General features: G+C 40.2%; 1 protein-coding gene and 1 long non-coding RNA gene across 2 annotated transcripts; one reads left to right on the top strand and one right to left on the bottom strand.

Moving 5' to 3' along the window:
- Nucleotides 1-3,937: 3,937 nt before the first annotated feature.
- Nucleotides 3,938-11,871, top strand: LOC117417967 (MAPK regulated corepressor interacting protein 2-like). Its single transcript, XM_034030414.3, has 5 exons — nt 3,938-4,344; nt 4,597-4,672; nt 8,291-8,421; nt 10,762-10,863; nt 11,477-11,871. Exons 1-5 carry the CDS (start codon nt 4,290-4,292, stop codon nt 11,545-11,547), a joined length of 435 nt encoding a protein of 144 aa, XP_033886305.2. The 5' UTR covers nt 3,938-4,289; the 3' UTR covers nt 11,548-11,871.
- LOC131740194 (uncharacterized) lies at nt 11,763-14,138 on the bottom strand. The gene is made up of 2 exons (XR_009330820.1): nt 13,800-14,138; nt 11,763-13,298 (listed from the first exon to the last, which is right to left on the bottom strand). It is a non-coding gene; the product is annotated as an uncharacterized LOC131740194 (long non-coding RNA).
- Nucleotides 14,139-14,586: the final 448 nt, after the last annotated feature.

Raw genomic sequence — 14,586 nt, 5'->3', positions numbered from 1 at the left:
GCAGAGAGGAGGTGGGACCAGAGAGGAGGGAGCAGGGAGGGAGGAGAGAAAAGGGAAGAGGGAGCAGGGAGGAGTGTGGAAATAGCAGAGAGTAAGGAGGAGGAATCACTGAGGAGGAAGGAGGATGGGGGATGAGGGAGGAGGAAACGGAGAAGAACAGGGAGGAGGAGGGAGCAAGGAGGAAGCAGGGAGCAGGGACAAGCAAAGAGAGGAGGGAGAACGAATGGGGAGGAGGAAACAGGGAGAAGGGAGGAAGAAGGGAGGAGGAAGGAGCAGGATCAGTACAGCTAGTTTTAAACCACAAATAAATAATCTTGTTTATTAATAACACATAACAAATAACTTTTTACAAATGCAATATTCACGATAGTGATGTTTGTTTAGCTGGCGTTACATGTTTGTTGACACGCATGTCCGTGGCAAGAGTTGTCACTTAGGTCCGTGGAAGTGAATACATCTAAAGGTCTTTTCACACCAAGTGCGTCGCATCAAAGCGTCAGCGTCCAGCCTACTTTTTTTTTTTTTTTACACTCACGTAATTATATACAACTTCTGTTTTGTTTGTCCGTGGCCAAATATGTTTATTTATTTTGTTTAAATGTCTGTCACCACGCCACATGGTGCTGACCACTGAGTACATGGCCAGCTGAGAATGTGGGCAGTGCAATTGAAATACAGCTCACCTAACTAGACTACTGAAGAGGCAACCTGCGCATTCGGCTGTGGCTGCCTGAGCGTCGCGTACAGGTTTTTTTTGTGAGCGTAAAGTAACGGCTAAAAAACAGTTGTACATTTGGATACATTTTTTTACGAACTTACAAACTGCACAAAATGCTTTTTACAGGTACCTACACATTCATTTTACAGGTAAAACTCATTTTCACCAGTCTACAAAGGTATTTTACAGGTACCAATCTTTTTTACGCACACAAGTATTTTGGACAATTATTCTGCTGTGCAGTGTTTCGTTTCTTTAAAAGGACAGTCTTAAATGCTAATATTTTACACGCACGCCATCTGGTGGACTTTTTTCAAACACCAACCAGATGGCAACTATCAGAAATGTGGTAAAACAACAAAAAAGCTTGTCAAAATTAACAGACCTATGATGGAATATTGTTCCTTTTAATCTGGGCTATACGGCATTGTTAATACGGGGCATTAATTAAGAAACCAAAATGTAACATACATGTTTCAGCGGGATTTTGCGAATCGTATCATAACGTGAGCTGCTTTTGACTAAATTTAGAATATTAAGTATGTCGCATTTTGTCATCTTTTGATTTCACTTTGTCACCCCATTATCACCCATAACTTTGCTTTGGCCTCAGACATGAGAAACATACTCTCCTGACATTTCCCATTGGTAATTTCGGCGTTGTCAATACAATGCAGAGTGTATTGCAATCCTGTTACTGGCTGCTTACACTAGAACACATTCAGTATATCATGCAAGCCTGGAGATACAGTTGCGGGCTGTATGTTTATCAGTGATGCAGTTCACGTGTATTTGATTTGATTAGATTATTATTATTATGCCTTAGTTGCTCTTCTTCTTAACTTCTATTTTGCTGCTTGAGCTCCAACAGAGCTTGAAGATATCATCTATAACTTCCCGTTACAGGAAGCTTGTGTCCCTGGACCTAAAGTTTCATTTGGGGAATGTTAGCAAAATGGACAAGGTGTGCATTCTGATAATCTTGACTGCACAGAAGGCTTTATAGTTTTCCATATACTTAACATAAGATTGACAACCATTTTAAAATATCACATTTTGAAATCTAACATGAAATACTATACTACTATTATGGCTTATAACGTGTTGATTCAGTTATGACATTTCTAATATAAACTAAGTAAAAATGAGTATAGCTGACCTTGTTTTGCTTTCCTTCCAAAACTGACACAACAGCACTCAACCGTCACTCCCATCCTCATCGATCCTGCGTTCTGAGCAAGATCTCTCGATTTGCTGAAAATAACTGAAAGCTTATAATACAAAAGGGAAAATGTTTAATATCACATCAGTGTTTACAAATAGGCTACACAACACACCTGTTTTTATTAGGCTGTAATATAAAGCCTTCCGTTCTTTATTTTATTGCATACATTTTGTCGTGTTATTTTTTAATTGTGACCTTCTTTTGTCTGATTTTAATTGTATGCATTTTATTGTTTGTTTCTTTGTACCCTTGAGCAAGGTACTTTACCTAGATTGCTCCAGTAAAAACCCAACTGTATAAATGGGTAATTGTATGTAAAAATAATGTGATATCTTGTAACAATTGTAAGTCGCCCTGGATAAGGGCGTCAGCTAAGAAATAAATAATAATAATAATAATAATAATCGGTACGGCCCTGAATTGCTTTAAACATAGGTACGCGAATTCAGAGTAAGACTAAAGAAACTTCCAAGACCTTAAAAAGAGGTCGTTAGCGAAGCAGATTAATCAGTTTGCTCATTTGTGCAACAATATGCGCGACTATAGATGTCAGGATTTTCAATGTCCAACACCCGATCCTGAATCTGCCTTTTAGATGCTGGCAGCTATCTCAAGCGGGTAATGAAATTCCAGCAGTGCAGGAAAGAAACGTGGCTGCTGAGTAAGATATGAGTATTGCACTGTAATGTGTCGCTCCCTCCACGAGGGAAGATATTTTAATCACATTCTATGTAAACTTTTTTCTTGCAGGTTAAAAAAAAAAAACGTCCACAAATGCACCTGTTTGTAACGTTAAGCGTAACGTCATTTTTAAAACACAGACCAAAAAACATGACTACAATTTGGACTATTTATTTAACAGAAGCTGAAAGATACAGCCCTCATTTGCCCACCAATCCATTGGAACTCGCGTAGTCACCTCATCCAGCTTTAATACTGTAAATGTTACATCTTGAACAATACAGATCTAGTGTAAACCAGCTGAACCTGGTGTATGCAAACTTTTGACGACATCTCTCTCTCTCTCTCTCTCTCTCTCTCTCTCTCTCTCTCTCTCTCTCTCTCTCTCTCTCTCTCTCTCTCACACACACACACACACACACACACATACTGTATATAGAATGAACTCACTCAGCTTCGTAGAGTCCAATGAAAGCTGCTGAGTAACGTTCCCTTGTTGGCATATTGAATTCCACACCCTCTATGTGGAATATTCCTCCGTTCCAACCCAGTTTTATTTTGTAGTGGAGTTGCAAGTATAATTGCACACAGAACATACGGGAAAACTAAACAACTTTACTCCATGCTGTTTTAAAAAGAGAAATGGGGTTAAATCGGGTAAAACCCGAAAATCAGAGGCCCTAATGATAATATGGTTGTATTATATTGCCATTGAAAGTTAATGAGGCATTTGATAACTAGCAACAGTACATCTTAATGATTGATTGAATAAACCACAGGGTGTCAACATTTGGGCATCACTCTGTGTGTGTGTGTGTGTGTGTGTGTGTGTGTGTGTGTGTGTGTGTGTACAGTGAAGTACTGTGTGTGCGAGTGTGTAAATAAATAGGGCTATGGCATCTGTCAGCAAACGTTTTATAGGTTGATGGAATGCTGATACATATTTTCTCTATACATGTGAGATTTTCAACTATAATCTCCGTAAACTAAGTGGCAAAATGTGGAACCATGTGCCCTAAAATAAACTGTTTCTTGGTGCTTTCTTATTTGCTGTCTTGTTTAAAACACAACAGCTAGATATATGTCCTTGGTTTTCCAATTGACGCCTTGGAACGCTAAACAAAACAATAAAGACGGATATTACAGCTAGTTACAAAACTTGTATTTCCAGAACCCTCCGAGTCCACCACACACTAATCTATAGAGATCATATCAGGGAAACGGCCAACACTCGTCTAAAGGGCGCGTCCCCTTTAAAAAAAAAGAGGCGTGTGGAAACGTCACAAGTGGGTGGTAATACTCAGGATCTCACCGGCTGCCGACAGTCGGTTTCATCAAGTCACATTGTAGCTCCATAGCAACGTTACCCTTGCAGACAGATCCAGACATTACTGATCCCAGCACCGAGGACTGACTGCCATACGCAGACGCGCTTTTGCTGGACGCTTGAAACATTGCACTGACGTTAACACTACAACACCAGACGCACGTTTTACAAGATCTTACTGCTGGCTGGAAATACATTGCACCCTGTCACACGCTTGGCTTTTATATTTCTTTGTATTGATTTTTTCTACGATTTTGCTACTTACACTGCAGTTAAGCGTGAGTTACTGGTAGCTTTGGAAAGCGTACTGAGGTCGGGGGGCACTGTTGTTGTAGCACATGATGTACACGATTACTAGAGGTCCCAGCAAACTTGTCACACAAAGGAGAACAGGTAACACGTGTTTAAATGTCAAGCATACTTTTTATTATGTGCTTTTGTTTATTTTTTTCCCCCCAACTGTTGCATATCTCTGCTAAACAATATTATTATTGTCGTTTTTTTCTGAAACCTTTGTTATCTACGCAGCCTCAGATTGCTGTGATCATGAATACAGGATAAGGCGATACTACATTATTGTAAAGCTATTCATTGCGAGTTGTGTGTTGTTGCTGCTGTTTTATTCTTCTGTAACTCAATTGATAGGTCCCACGCAGCAAATCGACAACAAGATCAACGACGCAAAGCACAAGCAGAAGCAGGCGCCTTGGCCAGTATCAGAGTAAGTGACATAATCATATTGGTATTTCAAATACAGTGCATCTACTCGGGTTTTACAGCGACCTTGAAATCTAATTATTAAAGTGTACCGTATGTCAATCCCTGTACCTGCTTCTTTATTTGCAGTATCTTACTCGTCTTTGCATAGCAGTACAGCTCGTGCTAGTTTTAACGTGCATTTCATTTCATTTAGTTCCTTATATTTGCAAAGCAGCGGTGTATTTTGTGTTGTTGTTAGGATCCCGTGTGTTGATATTCCCAGGCAGAGGTGACCTTGTGTAAAAGCAAGGTTACTGTGCTCTTGTTCCACGCTCAGCAAAGGCGACATGCGTGTTGAAATCCATTCCCTGCAAACGCTGTTGCAAGTCTTTTAATTAAACTCGACTGTACCGTACATTCTCCTGGCGATTTTAAACAATGACACGTATACGTGGAGGGGATAGAAACGTGTTTCCCAGTCGGGGCCTGTCCGTGTTATTTGTACCCTGTTCTGTAGAGCACAACAGCCGAAGCAGCCGTGCAGAGAAAACAGCTTTACAAGAAAATGCACGGCGGCTATCGATCACGTATGAAATTGTCGACTCAAGCGTTGTAAAAATCGTCTGTGTTTCGTAATCTTGTTGCGGTCTCTATAGTAACCCGACTGTGTAGGGATGGAAGTATGAACTACGACAGTCATGCTGTGCCTAGACTGCGACTCGGCTATCGCAACAGTGGCCTAACTCTGACCGAATCCCTGAGGTCATTGAAGGCGAAAAACGTTAACCCTGTACGACCTTGCTAACCCAAATCGAACACTGATGTCAACACTTTTCTGGAACAAAGTGCACATGGTAAACACACTGGCCCTGAATATCAAAAGTGTCTTCCGACAGTCAGTCCGAAACTCGTTGGCTTCGTCTGTTTTTAACCCGACTCTTGTCCCATCAAAAAAAGAAAAACAACTTTTCTGATGTTTTCCGACAGGTGGAATGGGTGCACTTTATATAATGGTGGCGGAATAACTATTCAGTACTAAAGTTAGAAACCTGTATGTTAATGACGCAAATTACAGGTTTTAGGTTATTTCGGGGGTTGAAAGGTAGTAAAGGCGGAGAAAAAGCTACATTACCCCTTTCATCCTCTAAAACTGCAGCAATCCCTAGCAGCACATTGGGCTCTATCACCATTAGCATAGTCAAAGAGTCAGGCCCACCAGTCCCTTTTTATTTTAGCACAGGGCCTGTTTTAATTAGGTTCCCATCTTCATTAGGATTCTTTGAAACAGGTGGAATCACTTTAGACAGCAAATACTAATGTTATGCAAATGAATGTACCCTCTTTCATTTGCATAACATTCCTCACACTGTCAGAAAAATGGGTTTTTGCGACTGTTCTCATCCTTCCTGGCCATTCTGACTTTTATTTGAAAAAGTAATAACAGCTAGAAGTGTTAAGAATAACTGAATAATACTAGATGATGCAGTTATTTGTAGCCAAAGCTGTACAAGACCATGGTTTGAAACTAGAGTACTGCTAGGTAATGTTAAATTATAGCTCCAGTTTGTATTGCAGTTTGAGACAATTAAGTCTCACAGTGACTAAAGTAACTAGCTACTTATGTTCAGTATGTAAGTAACATTTTCACTAAAGATGGGGCATAAATATGAGGGGGAGAACAGTTCAACCAGGTATATATAAGAGCGATGTTCAATTCTGCAAACTTAATTTTAACCAGACTTCCTCTGGGAATTATTTTTATATAATACACTCAGGTTCCTATTTGTTTTAATTCCTACAGTATTTAATCCGTCCGTAAATTAAAACCCTCATATTGATTAAGTAATAAAGAGAGATAACCACGCAAAAAAACAATGTTAAGTAGGCATCATATTTGCTGGTTTTACTGTGAATCTAGCCAGTTACATTGATTTCAATAAAAGTTTATAATACCCTGTCACATGTACTGTATTTTAGAACAATAACTGCTGACTTCAAGAAGATTAAGGATAGCCTTTTATGAATCCGAGCCCCCAAATGTGCCAACAACAGGAATGGAAACAAGACTCCCATTGCATAGCAGATGGATCCATTCCAGGTTTTACTATGAGTTTAATAAGACATACCTGAGCTTGTAGCCTATACACTGTGGCTACTCAAGCTCGTAGTAAAAGCCTGGGTGAATGGGTGAAACTGCTCTGCAATAGGAGTCTTATTTCTGTCCCTGTCGTTTTTCTTTTCATTGTTAACATCCTGACAACTTTTTACTCTTACAACTTTAAATTGTGTTTAAAGCTCTTTTCAAAATGATTTTTAAAATGTTTTTTAATCGCTCTTCCTGCAGTTATTTAGAGGACAGATCTCAAACCCCAGTGCACTAGAGCAGACATTTTGAAAAGAGCTTTGAAACAGACTTTAAAGTTGTAAGTGTAAGAAGATTTACAGGCACATTATCTAAACCGTTGTAGAAACACCTGGAGACGTCTAACGCTATATTTTTCAGAACCCTGCTACTTCTGCTTTTAACACAAGGTCTTATAAAGCTAAAACGTACCTGGTTTTAAATATCAATAGGTGAATCATACATGTAATGTGCACAGTGAGGAAACCCAAACCACAGTATTATGTTACATTTCAAAATCTGTTTTAATAAAAATGTTGATGGCATTGTACAATATTATATGCAGTACGTTTTGTTAAATGGGGAGTTGGAGTACTGGGTCAGATGCAGAAGATCCAGTTTTCTGGGCGGTGCCATACTAACTGAAAGTACCAGCAGTAAATCCTCTTTTCAAAGTGTTACGCAATTGTTTTTCCTTGATCCTGAATATGCTTTTTAAGTGTACAACACAACCCTCTGTGTATTTTTGTGCTGGGTTCACACTATAGGACAAACTGTACAGCATTGATATGGACACTCCTTTAACTATGAGCACAGCATCCTCAGGCTTGACTACAATTACAGCGATTTGTATTACTCTAACCATATTGTATATATTTCAAATACTGTATGGTTCAGTATGTGATCACTTAAGACACAAACTTGCGCTTTTGCCAAAGAGTCACTTATGTGAGGCCTTGTTCATGCATGCTGTGCTAATAATTGTGGTACCGAGTCAATGGAGGTTTGTCAGGACCCTTTGTCTCCTTTGTATTGCAATAAGGCTCAGGGAACCTGCCACTAAACGTAGAAGGCTTCAGTTTGTACAGAATGCAGCTGCCAGACTGCTTTCTCACACTCATCTTTCACAACCTATTACTTCAGTGCTGGGGTCCTTACATTGGTTACTAGTGAAATACAGAATTGATTTTAAAATTGCAGTAATAAACTACGAGGTCCTTCATGGTTTATAGCCGTCATATATCCAATAATTATTTACTCTATATTCCTATTCGTTCCTTGACATCAGACTGTGCAGAATGTTTGGCTGTTGTGCTGCTTGTTTTGTGGGACTCTATTCCAGTTGATATTCGGCAGGTTGAAATGTGCTTTTATATAATTGGTGTGTATTGTACATATGAGCTCTTTTGTTTATTAACTTTGTACAGCGCTCCGGGATGCTATGGCGTGAAGGGGGAGGGATATATAAAAATGAATTTGTATTGTATTGTATTGTATTGTATTGTATTTGTATTGCAGCAGCCCAGCTCAGAAGCTCGTGTTCAACCGGGTAAACGGAAAGCGCTCCCATACACCAGTGCCACAGACAGACTCTCAGGGCGAGGGCTACACAGCAGCACACCAGGACAATGTCAACTTTGTATACGAAGGTAGGCCTAGTTAACTTCTTTATCTTGGTGAGCAGTGTTCCTCATTTAAGCAATAATTAAGGAGCGAAAAAATAGCAGTGGATAAAATCTAAGATGAAGTTGAGTATTTTGTAAAAAGTGAGGGAGGCGCTTGTCTCCAAGCTCCATCAATGCATCCTCTCATGTAGCTATTACATGTATATTGTAAATAGTGTGTATTTATTGTAATTAATTAATGAAGCACCTGACGCTCCTGGGAGAGCCTGCCTGCTGTGTGTGAGTACCAGGTGTGGAATCTAATCAGCAGGTAGCTCTGTTCAGGCGGGGCGTCGGCTTAAAAAAGCTTCTATTTATTCACCTCTGGGCTGCTGCAAAACCAAAGCCAACCGGACTAAAGAAGCTGAAATTCGCTGACGAGTGTGAGTGTGAGTGAGTAAGAACCAGAACCAGGGTTGGATACCGAAGAGTAAGCAAGCAAGTCGAAACCGGCGAGTAGCCAGAGTCCGTTTATTATTGAGTCAGACCAAACGTTTCGTACACTGTGTTATATGTACTCCATGCGCCACCATTGCTGGTAGTGTCCTGTGAGCTGTTCACTGTGTTGATATGTAAATAAATCCTGTTCGCCTGCAGGACGTATCAACTTCAACCTCCTTCTCGCTCTCCTGCCTGTCACTCAGCAGTGAATGCACGCACCCACACGGCAGACGCATACTCTGTCACAAGCATTAATACCCTGTATCTAAACAAGGGATTTAGGGGGACTCTTAAAACAGTAAATGTGTGAATATAGTGGTTGTTACAGCTGTGTATAATGGTATTTAAAACAGGATTCATTTATCCGTCCTTACTCTGGTCCCACCACAGTAGGATACGCGATGGACTGCTGTATATTGTTACTTGTTGAAAGTGCAAACTGTCAGCTGTTACATAAATACAAATGAATACAAGGATGGGGTAGGGGGGCTGAGATTGAGCCATTTTCTAAAAGCTAGCATTTCCATCATGGATCTGTATGCTTCTAGACTACAGTAGCGGTTTGTTCATCTACAATCACATGTGTTTTATACATTCAAGGGTGTTCCCATATCAAGTACAAGCTCAAGTCTAGCAAAAAACTAAGAAACATTATGCATTTATTACGAGAGGATATTCCACATTCTGTAGCTCTCAGAGTCCTTTGTTTACTCTGTAAATACACCAGATTCAACCCCTGTCTCTCTAAACCTTGGTTTTGCTTATTTAGGGCTAATTAACTCCACACAGTGTGCAGGGACTGTACAGCCTTCCTGTCCCATGAACCTATCCTTGCCACTCAGACAGCCCATGACCCCCAACTGCTGACTGCATACATCATGTGACTGGACTCCCTTGACATGATTTCAACACCCAGGCTCTTCCCCTTTTTTCTTGTTTCTTTATGTAGTTTGTATTTATTTTTTATTTATGCTAGCTAGTGCCCACTGTCAGGGCTTGGAAACATACTGGGAAGAATTGGTATTAAATTATCTAGGGTGTGGGGACTTTAACCATGCATGGTTTTATCACTACTGTAATTTGAATTGCTGAGAACAGACTCGATATTTCACAGTATAGAAAATAGAAATGATTATGGAAAACGTAAACAAAGTCTTAGACATGTTGCATTTTTCTATTCTGATGCATTATGAGCATCAACAATTTACTCAAAGCCTCCACTATTGTTTTCTACTATTGTAACAACCTTGACTTGCATAAAGAAGGAAAAACATTGAGTGAAATAGCTCACATCACTTGATTTTCAAGGTGTGGTATCCAAAGCATAATCAACAAGTACAGAGAAACATCATCTGTAATCGACAAACCCAGGGCTGGAAGACCCAAAAAGCTGTCTAACAAGGATGAGCAATACTTGAAGATAATATCCTTAAGGAATAGAAAGAAGACAAGCGTTGAATTGACAACAGAACTGGCAGAAGGTACAGGTGTCATTATCCATCAAATCAACAGTAAGACGGTCACTCTTGAAATCAGGACTTAAAGGATGTGTTTCAGTAAGAATACCTCTGTTAAGAAAGGGGAACAAGACTAAAAGGCTAAAATATGCACAAGATCACAGAAATTGGACTATGGAACAATGGTCAAAGGTGCTTTGGACTGTTGATTGATGGACAATGACACATGTGCCTATGTGCAGGCCTGCATGTTGAATACAATGATCAGATGTTTTAGCTGCAGTTATTTTTGGGTCAGACTCCATCTGCTACTGTAGTTAATCCAGACAGATTAAAGTAATGCATTCAAACATTGAAGCAATGCAACCTTTATGATCATACAATAAAACTGGTGTGTTTTAAGTGCAATGGTCTTGTGTCTCTGCAGCCTGGCAGGAGGTGGAGCAGCGGCTGGGACACTCGCGAGGGGCAGAGAACGGGCATGGACCTGTACAGTACACAGAGACGTCACCCAGCCCCAGCTTAAAGAGTGAGAGCTCTATTTGTTCAATGCGCCAGTAAAGCATGTTTTCAATATTGCTGCATGAACACACTGTGAAATGTCAAATTTGTTTTGCTTCTGTAAGCAGCAGTATAGTGGCAGGGAGGCTTGGCTGCAGGGCACAGAAGCATAAACTGCTGAAGCTCGGGACCACCTGGGATTCCTATTGTGGTATAAATCTGCACCGAATGGATGCTGACGCTTTGCTTGGAACGCAGGAATCCCAAGCCTGCTTATAATTCTTCTTCACTTAGAGACTTTATGTCAACTACATTTTCCTATTACTGTGTACATTTATTTTGTGTTTTAAATTCAGTTGTGTGTGTGTGTGTGTGTTCGGTTGTGTGTATGATTCTCTATTATTTCTGCTCATTATTTGCCATTCTTACTCACTCTTCTGTCAAAAGTATCCTCTGAAGACCAAGGATAATTGTGGGAAAGTAGGGGGAAAAGAACATTAGAATTGCACTGAAGCCCAGAAGTGAATCATTGTGCACTGAAGCACATGCTTCTCATCCTCATGACTTCCCCCACAATTAGCCTTGAGGAGTCTTTTCAGAAAATGTATATGAAAACATCCCTATTAATTCCTGTTTTTCAGATTTTGTCCCAGTTGATCTGGAGGAGTTGTGGGCGCAGCGTTTTTTGGCCAATATTGTGAATCTGTCCTGAAGGGCCTGTCCAGGCCCAGATCGGGGATCCGGGTGTCTACCCTTGGATGATGGAAACTCTTTCTGGACCCTTGGAACCACCTTTGGAGGAAAGAGAAATCGGACCAAGCCTGATGCAGCTCGGGTGACCGCACTGTCACAGCCACAGCCACACGTGGCCTAACACTGGCCTTGCACCTCGCTGAAACTGCCCATTACGGTGTTTTGTTTTGTTCGTGAAACAAGCTCTGTTGTATCTAAAGAAAAAAGATATCTTGTCTGGTATTTACTAAAAAAAAGAAAAAAAGAAAAAAAAAGAATACAGAAGTAAAGCATATTTTCTGAAGTTTTGAGTACTGAAGTGAAATTCTTTGTGAGAGGAAGGTGGGACTCCAGATCAATAATAGAACAATTTGCCAGATTTATCATGGTCTTTACGCCAAGCAACCAGGGAGCTTTTCAATTGATTGTTTCTAGTGTGGTAGCAGTTTCCCTTACCGTGTTGCAAAATGGTGTAAAGCCCTTGAAACATCTTGCGTATTATTTGTAGTACCCTCTTAACTTAGCTTCTTATTGCATGTTAAGGCTTGAAACATAACATGATGTCTGCAGGTAACTATACAGAACTACTAACATGGATGTTAGTGGGTTAATGGGTAACTCAATTAATAGGTCAAAGCCCAAACAGTTCCAGTATTGTTACAACTGGGCCTTTTTGCTGAAACTGATGGCTAAAGACCAGCCAGACGGCTAGTTTAATTTGGCTGGCTAGACGTTTGTGGATAAATAGTAAGCAGTCTACAATGGCAGCATGTTTTGTAAGGACCAAAATACAATCAGAAAAGAGCCCATCTCCCCATTTCTCACTCTGTTTATCCAATGTGTACGTCTGTCTGTTATTTAATATTTAAAGTGCCACACAACCATGTTCACCTTTATCCCGAAATGTAATTCCAAGTTCAGCCTTTTGTGCACCCTCTGAAGAAAAGGAGAAGGGAGACACCCATGTAGGTCCCATCATAAGCTGGCACAGGTGTTTGTTCCAAACCTATCCCTGTGGGGAATAAGTGGATCAAATCAACCCCTATGCCACTCTGTGGGGTAAAATGACCTGAAACTGCTTCTGTCTAGATCAGGAGGAGGTTATAAATTAGACATTTAACCCTAAGGTAAAAGAGACATATGTGTCCCACAAATACTAATGATGCTTGCAATACGTTGTACAAACCAGGTTTAAAATGTACCGACAAGTTGGATCTGGTCATCCAAATGGTCAGTTTCCTCCTTGTGATACTTGAGTCACCATCAAATGTATTTTAACTACTTTTAATAAGTAGTTCTTGCTGTCAGATTTAAAAGTTGCACTAATTATAATGCAAAGTTGAGCACATATTGAATCACGTCAGGACTAATTTAATTTTGCCACGGTTACATTTTAGTCTGAATTAAATCAAAATTTTAGCTGTTGTAGATCTACTAAATAATTTGCTTTCTAATGCAGCAGTGGCAAGATATAATCTAGAGATCTTAGTTTACAACACAGCATTAGCTTCAAATATATCATAAAATGTTGCCCAAACCACAGTGTTAATTGATTAACATAATGTACAACACGCTCCAGTTTATTCAGTGTTGGATTAATGCTGTATTTTAACTGCAATCATTTAAAATATCATAGTTACAAATAGCTGTTCTTATGTCGCCTTTAATCAGTTCACAGAAAAAGGAACCTGTGCATCTTACAATTTCATCTGTGATTCGATGATGTCGTTTCTACAAAAAAAAAAAAGTTAGATGAAATTGACACACAAAGTTAAATATGGCAAGGACACAGAAATAACATCTCTGTATCCTTAAAACGAGTTTGGTGAAAAATAACTTTGTTATGTAGAGTGGCGCAGAAGTGCTGCACAAAAGGAGAAATCATTATGAGAAGCATTTGCACTGCCGGATTTTATCTATTTCCCAACTGTCTGAGGAGAGGCTAGATTTACTAAGCTTTTCCTGTAGAGTAAAAGTTTTTTGCTGCATCAAGTTGAGGAACAAAAAAAAAAAAAACATTTTCTCCCTTCACAGACTTAACATAATAAAAATACGAAAATTCACGAACGAGAGGAGGACATTCGACCCATCTAAGCTTGACTGCGTACAGAACGGGTTAATGCAGGGGTGGCCAAAGTTAGCCCTTCCACTCCTGGTCTTTCTTCCAGACGTGTTCTAAATTGTTTAACTGAACCAATTAAACCTCCATCCAGACCCTGAATGTCATTTTACCTGTTAAACCCGGAGTGGGATGGCCCTCCAGGACTGTGATTGGACACCCCTTAACTGTGCCTTTTCCTGTGCCCAAGTGCAGCAGTTGATCCCACCAGAACTGTCTTGGTGTTCTCCATTCCGGTTTCTGTTTGGTAATAGATATTAACAGGTGCACCAGCCAATCGTATGATTCATGAAGGTGGATTGAGACCAGCTGGCTGTGGCTGCAAAACAGAGACTTGAAAGAAAACACCAGAAAATAAAGGGAAAAAGAAATTATCTGAATCCGACGCAGCTGTGTTTGCTTATGCACTTTGTATATTCGGGGTGTCCCACACACACCCCACCCCAGACCCCATCCACACCATACACCCCACCCCAGATACCAGACCCCATCCACACCATACACCCCACCCCAGACACCAGACCTCATCCACACCATACAACCCACCCCAGACCCCGTCCACATACACCATACATGAAGAAAAAATATTGGCTGCAGAGCTCTTAAGAGTTCTGTTTCTGTAGATCCCTTTCAGGATCTACAGGAGGTAAAACCAAACAGAGTTACATATTTCAAGTTCTTTTAAGCATGTGTTTTGAATCTCATTTTCTAATATTAACATTTTTTTTTCCTTTAAAAAAATAGGAGTAAATTAAATACTGGAGGAAACCCATTGAGAATAAGCCCTAAGCCTCTAACTGTCTCATAGCCTGACAGTGTTGTGGAATCCAGTGGCTCAGTGCTGACTGTTGCCCCAATGGCTGCTATGATGAGGAAGAAGGCATAGGCTGCAGCCCCTCC

Source organism: Acipenser ruthenus, chromosome 13 (genome assembly GCF_902713425.1).
Source record: "Acipenser ruthenus chromosome 13, fAciRut3.2 maternal haplotype, whole genome shotgun sequence".
NCBI classification, from domain to species: Eukaryota; Metazoa; Chordata; class Actinopteri; order Acipenseriformes; family Acipenseridae; genus Acipenser; species Acipenser ruthenus.
The sequence above is the reverse complement of the archived record's forward strand: the minus strand, read 5'-3'. Positions and strand labels throughout refer to the sequence as shown.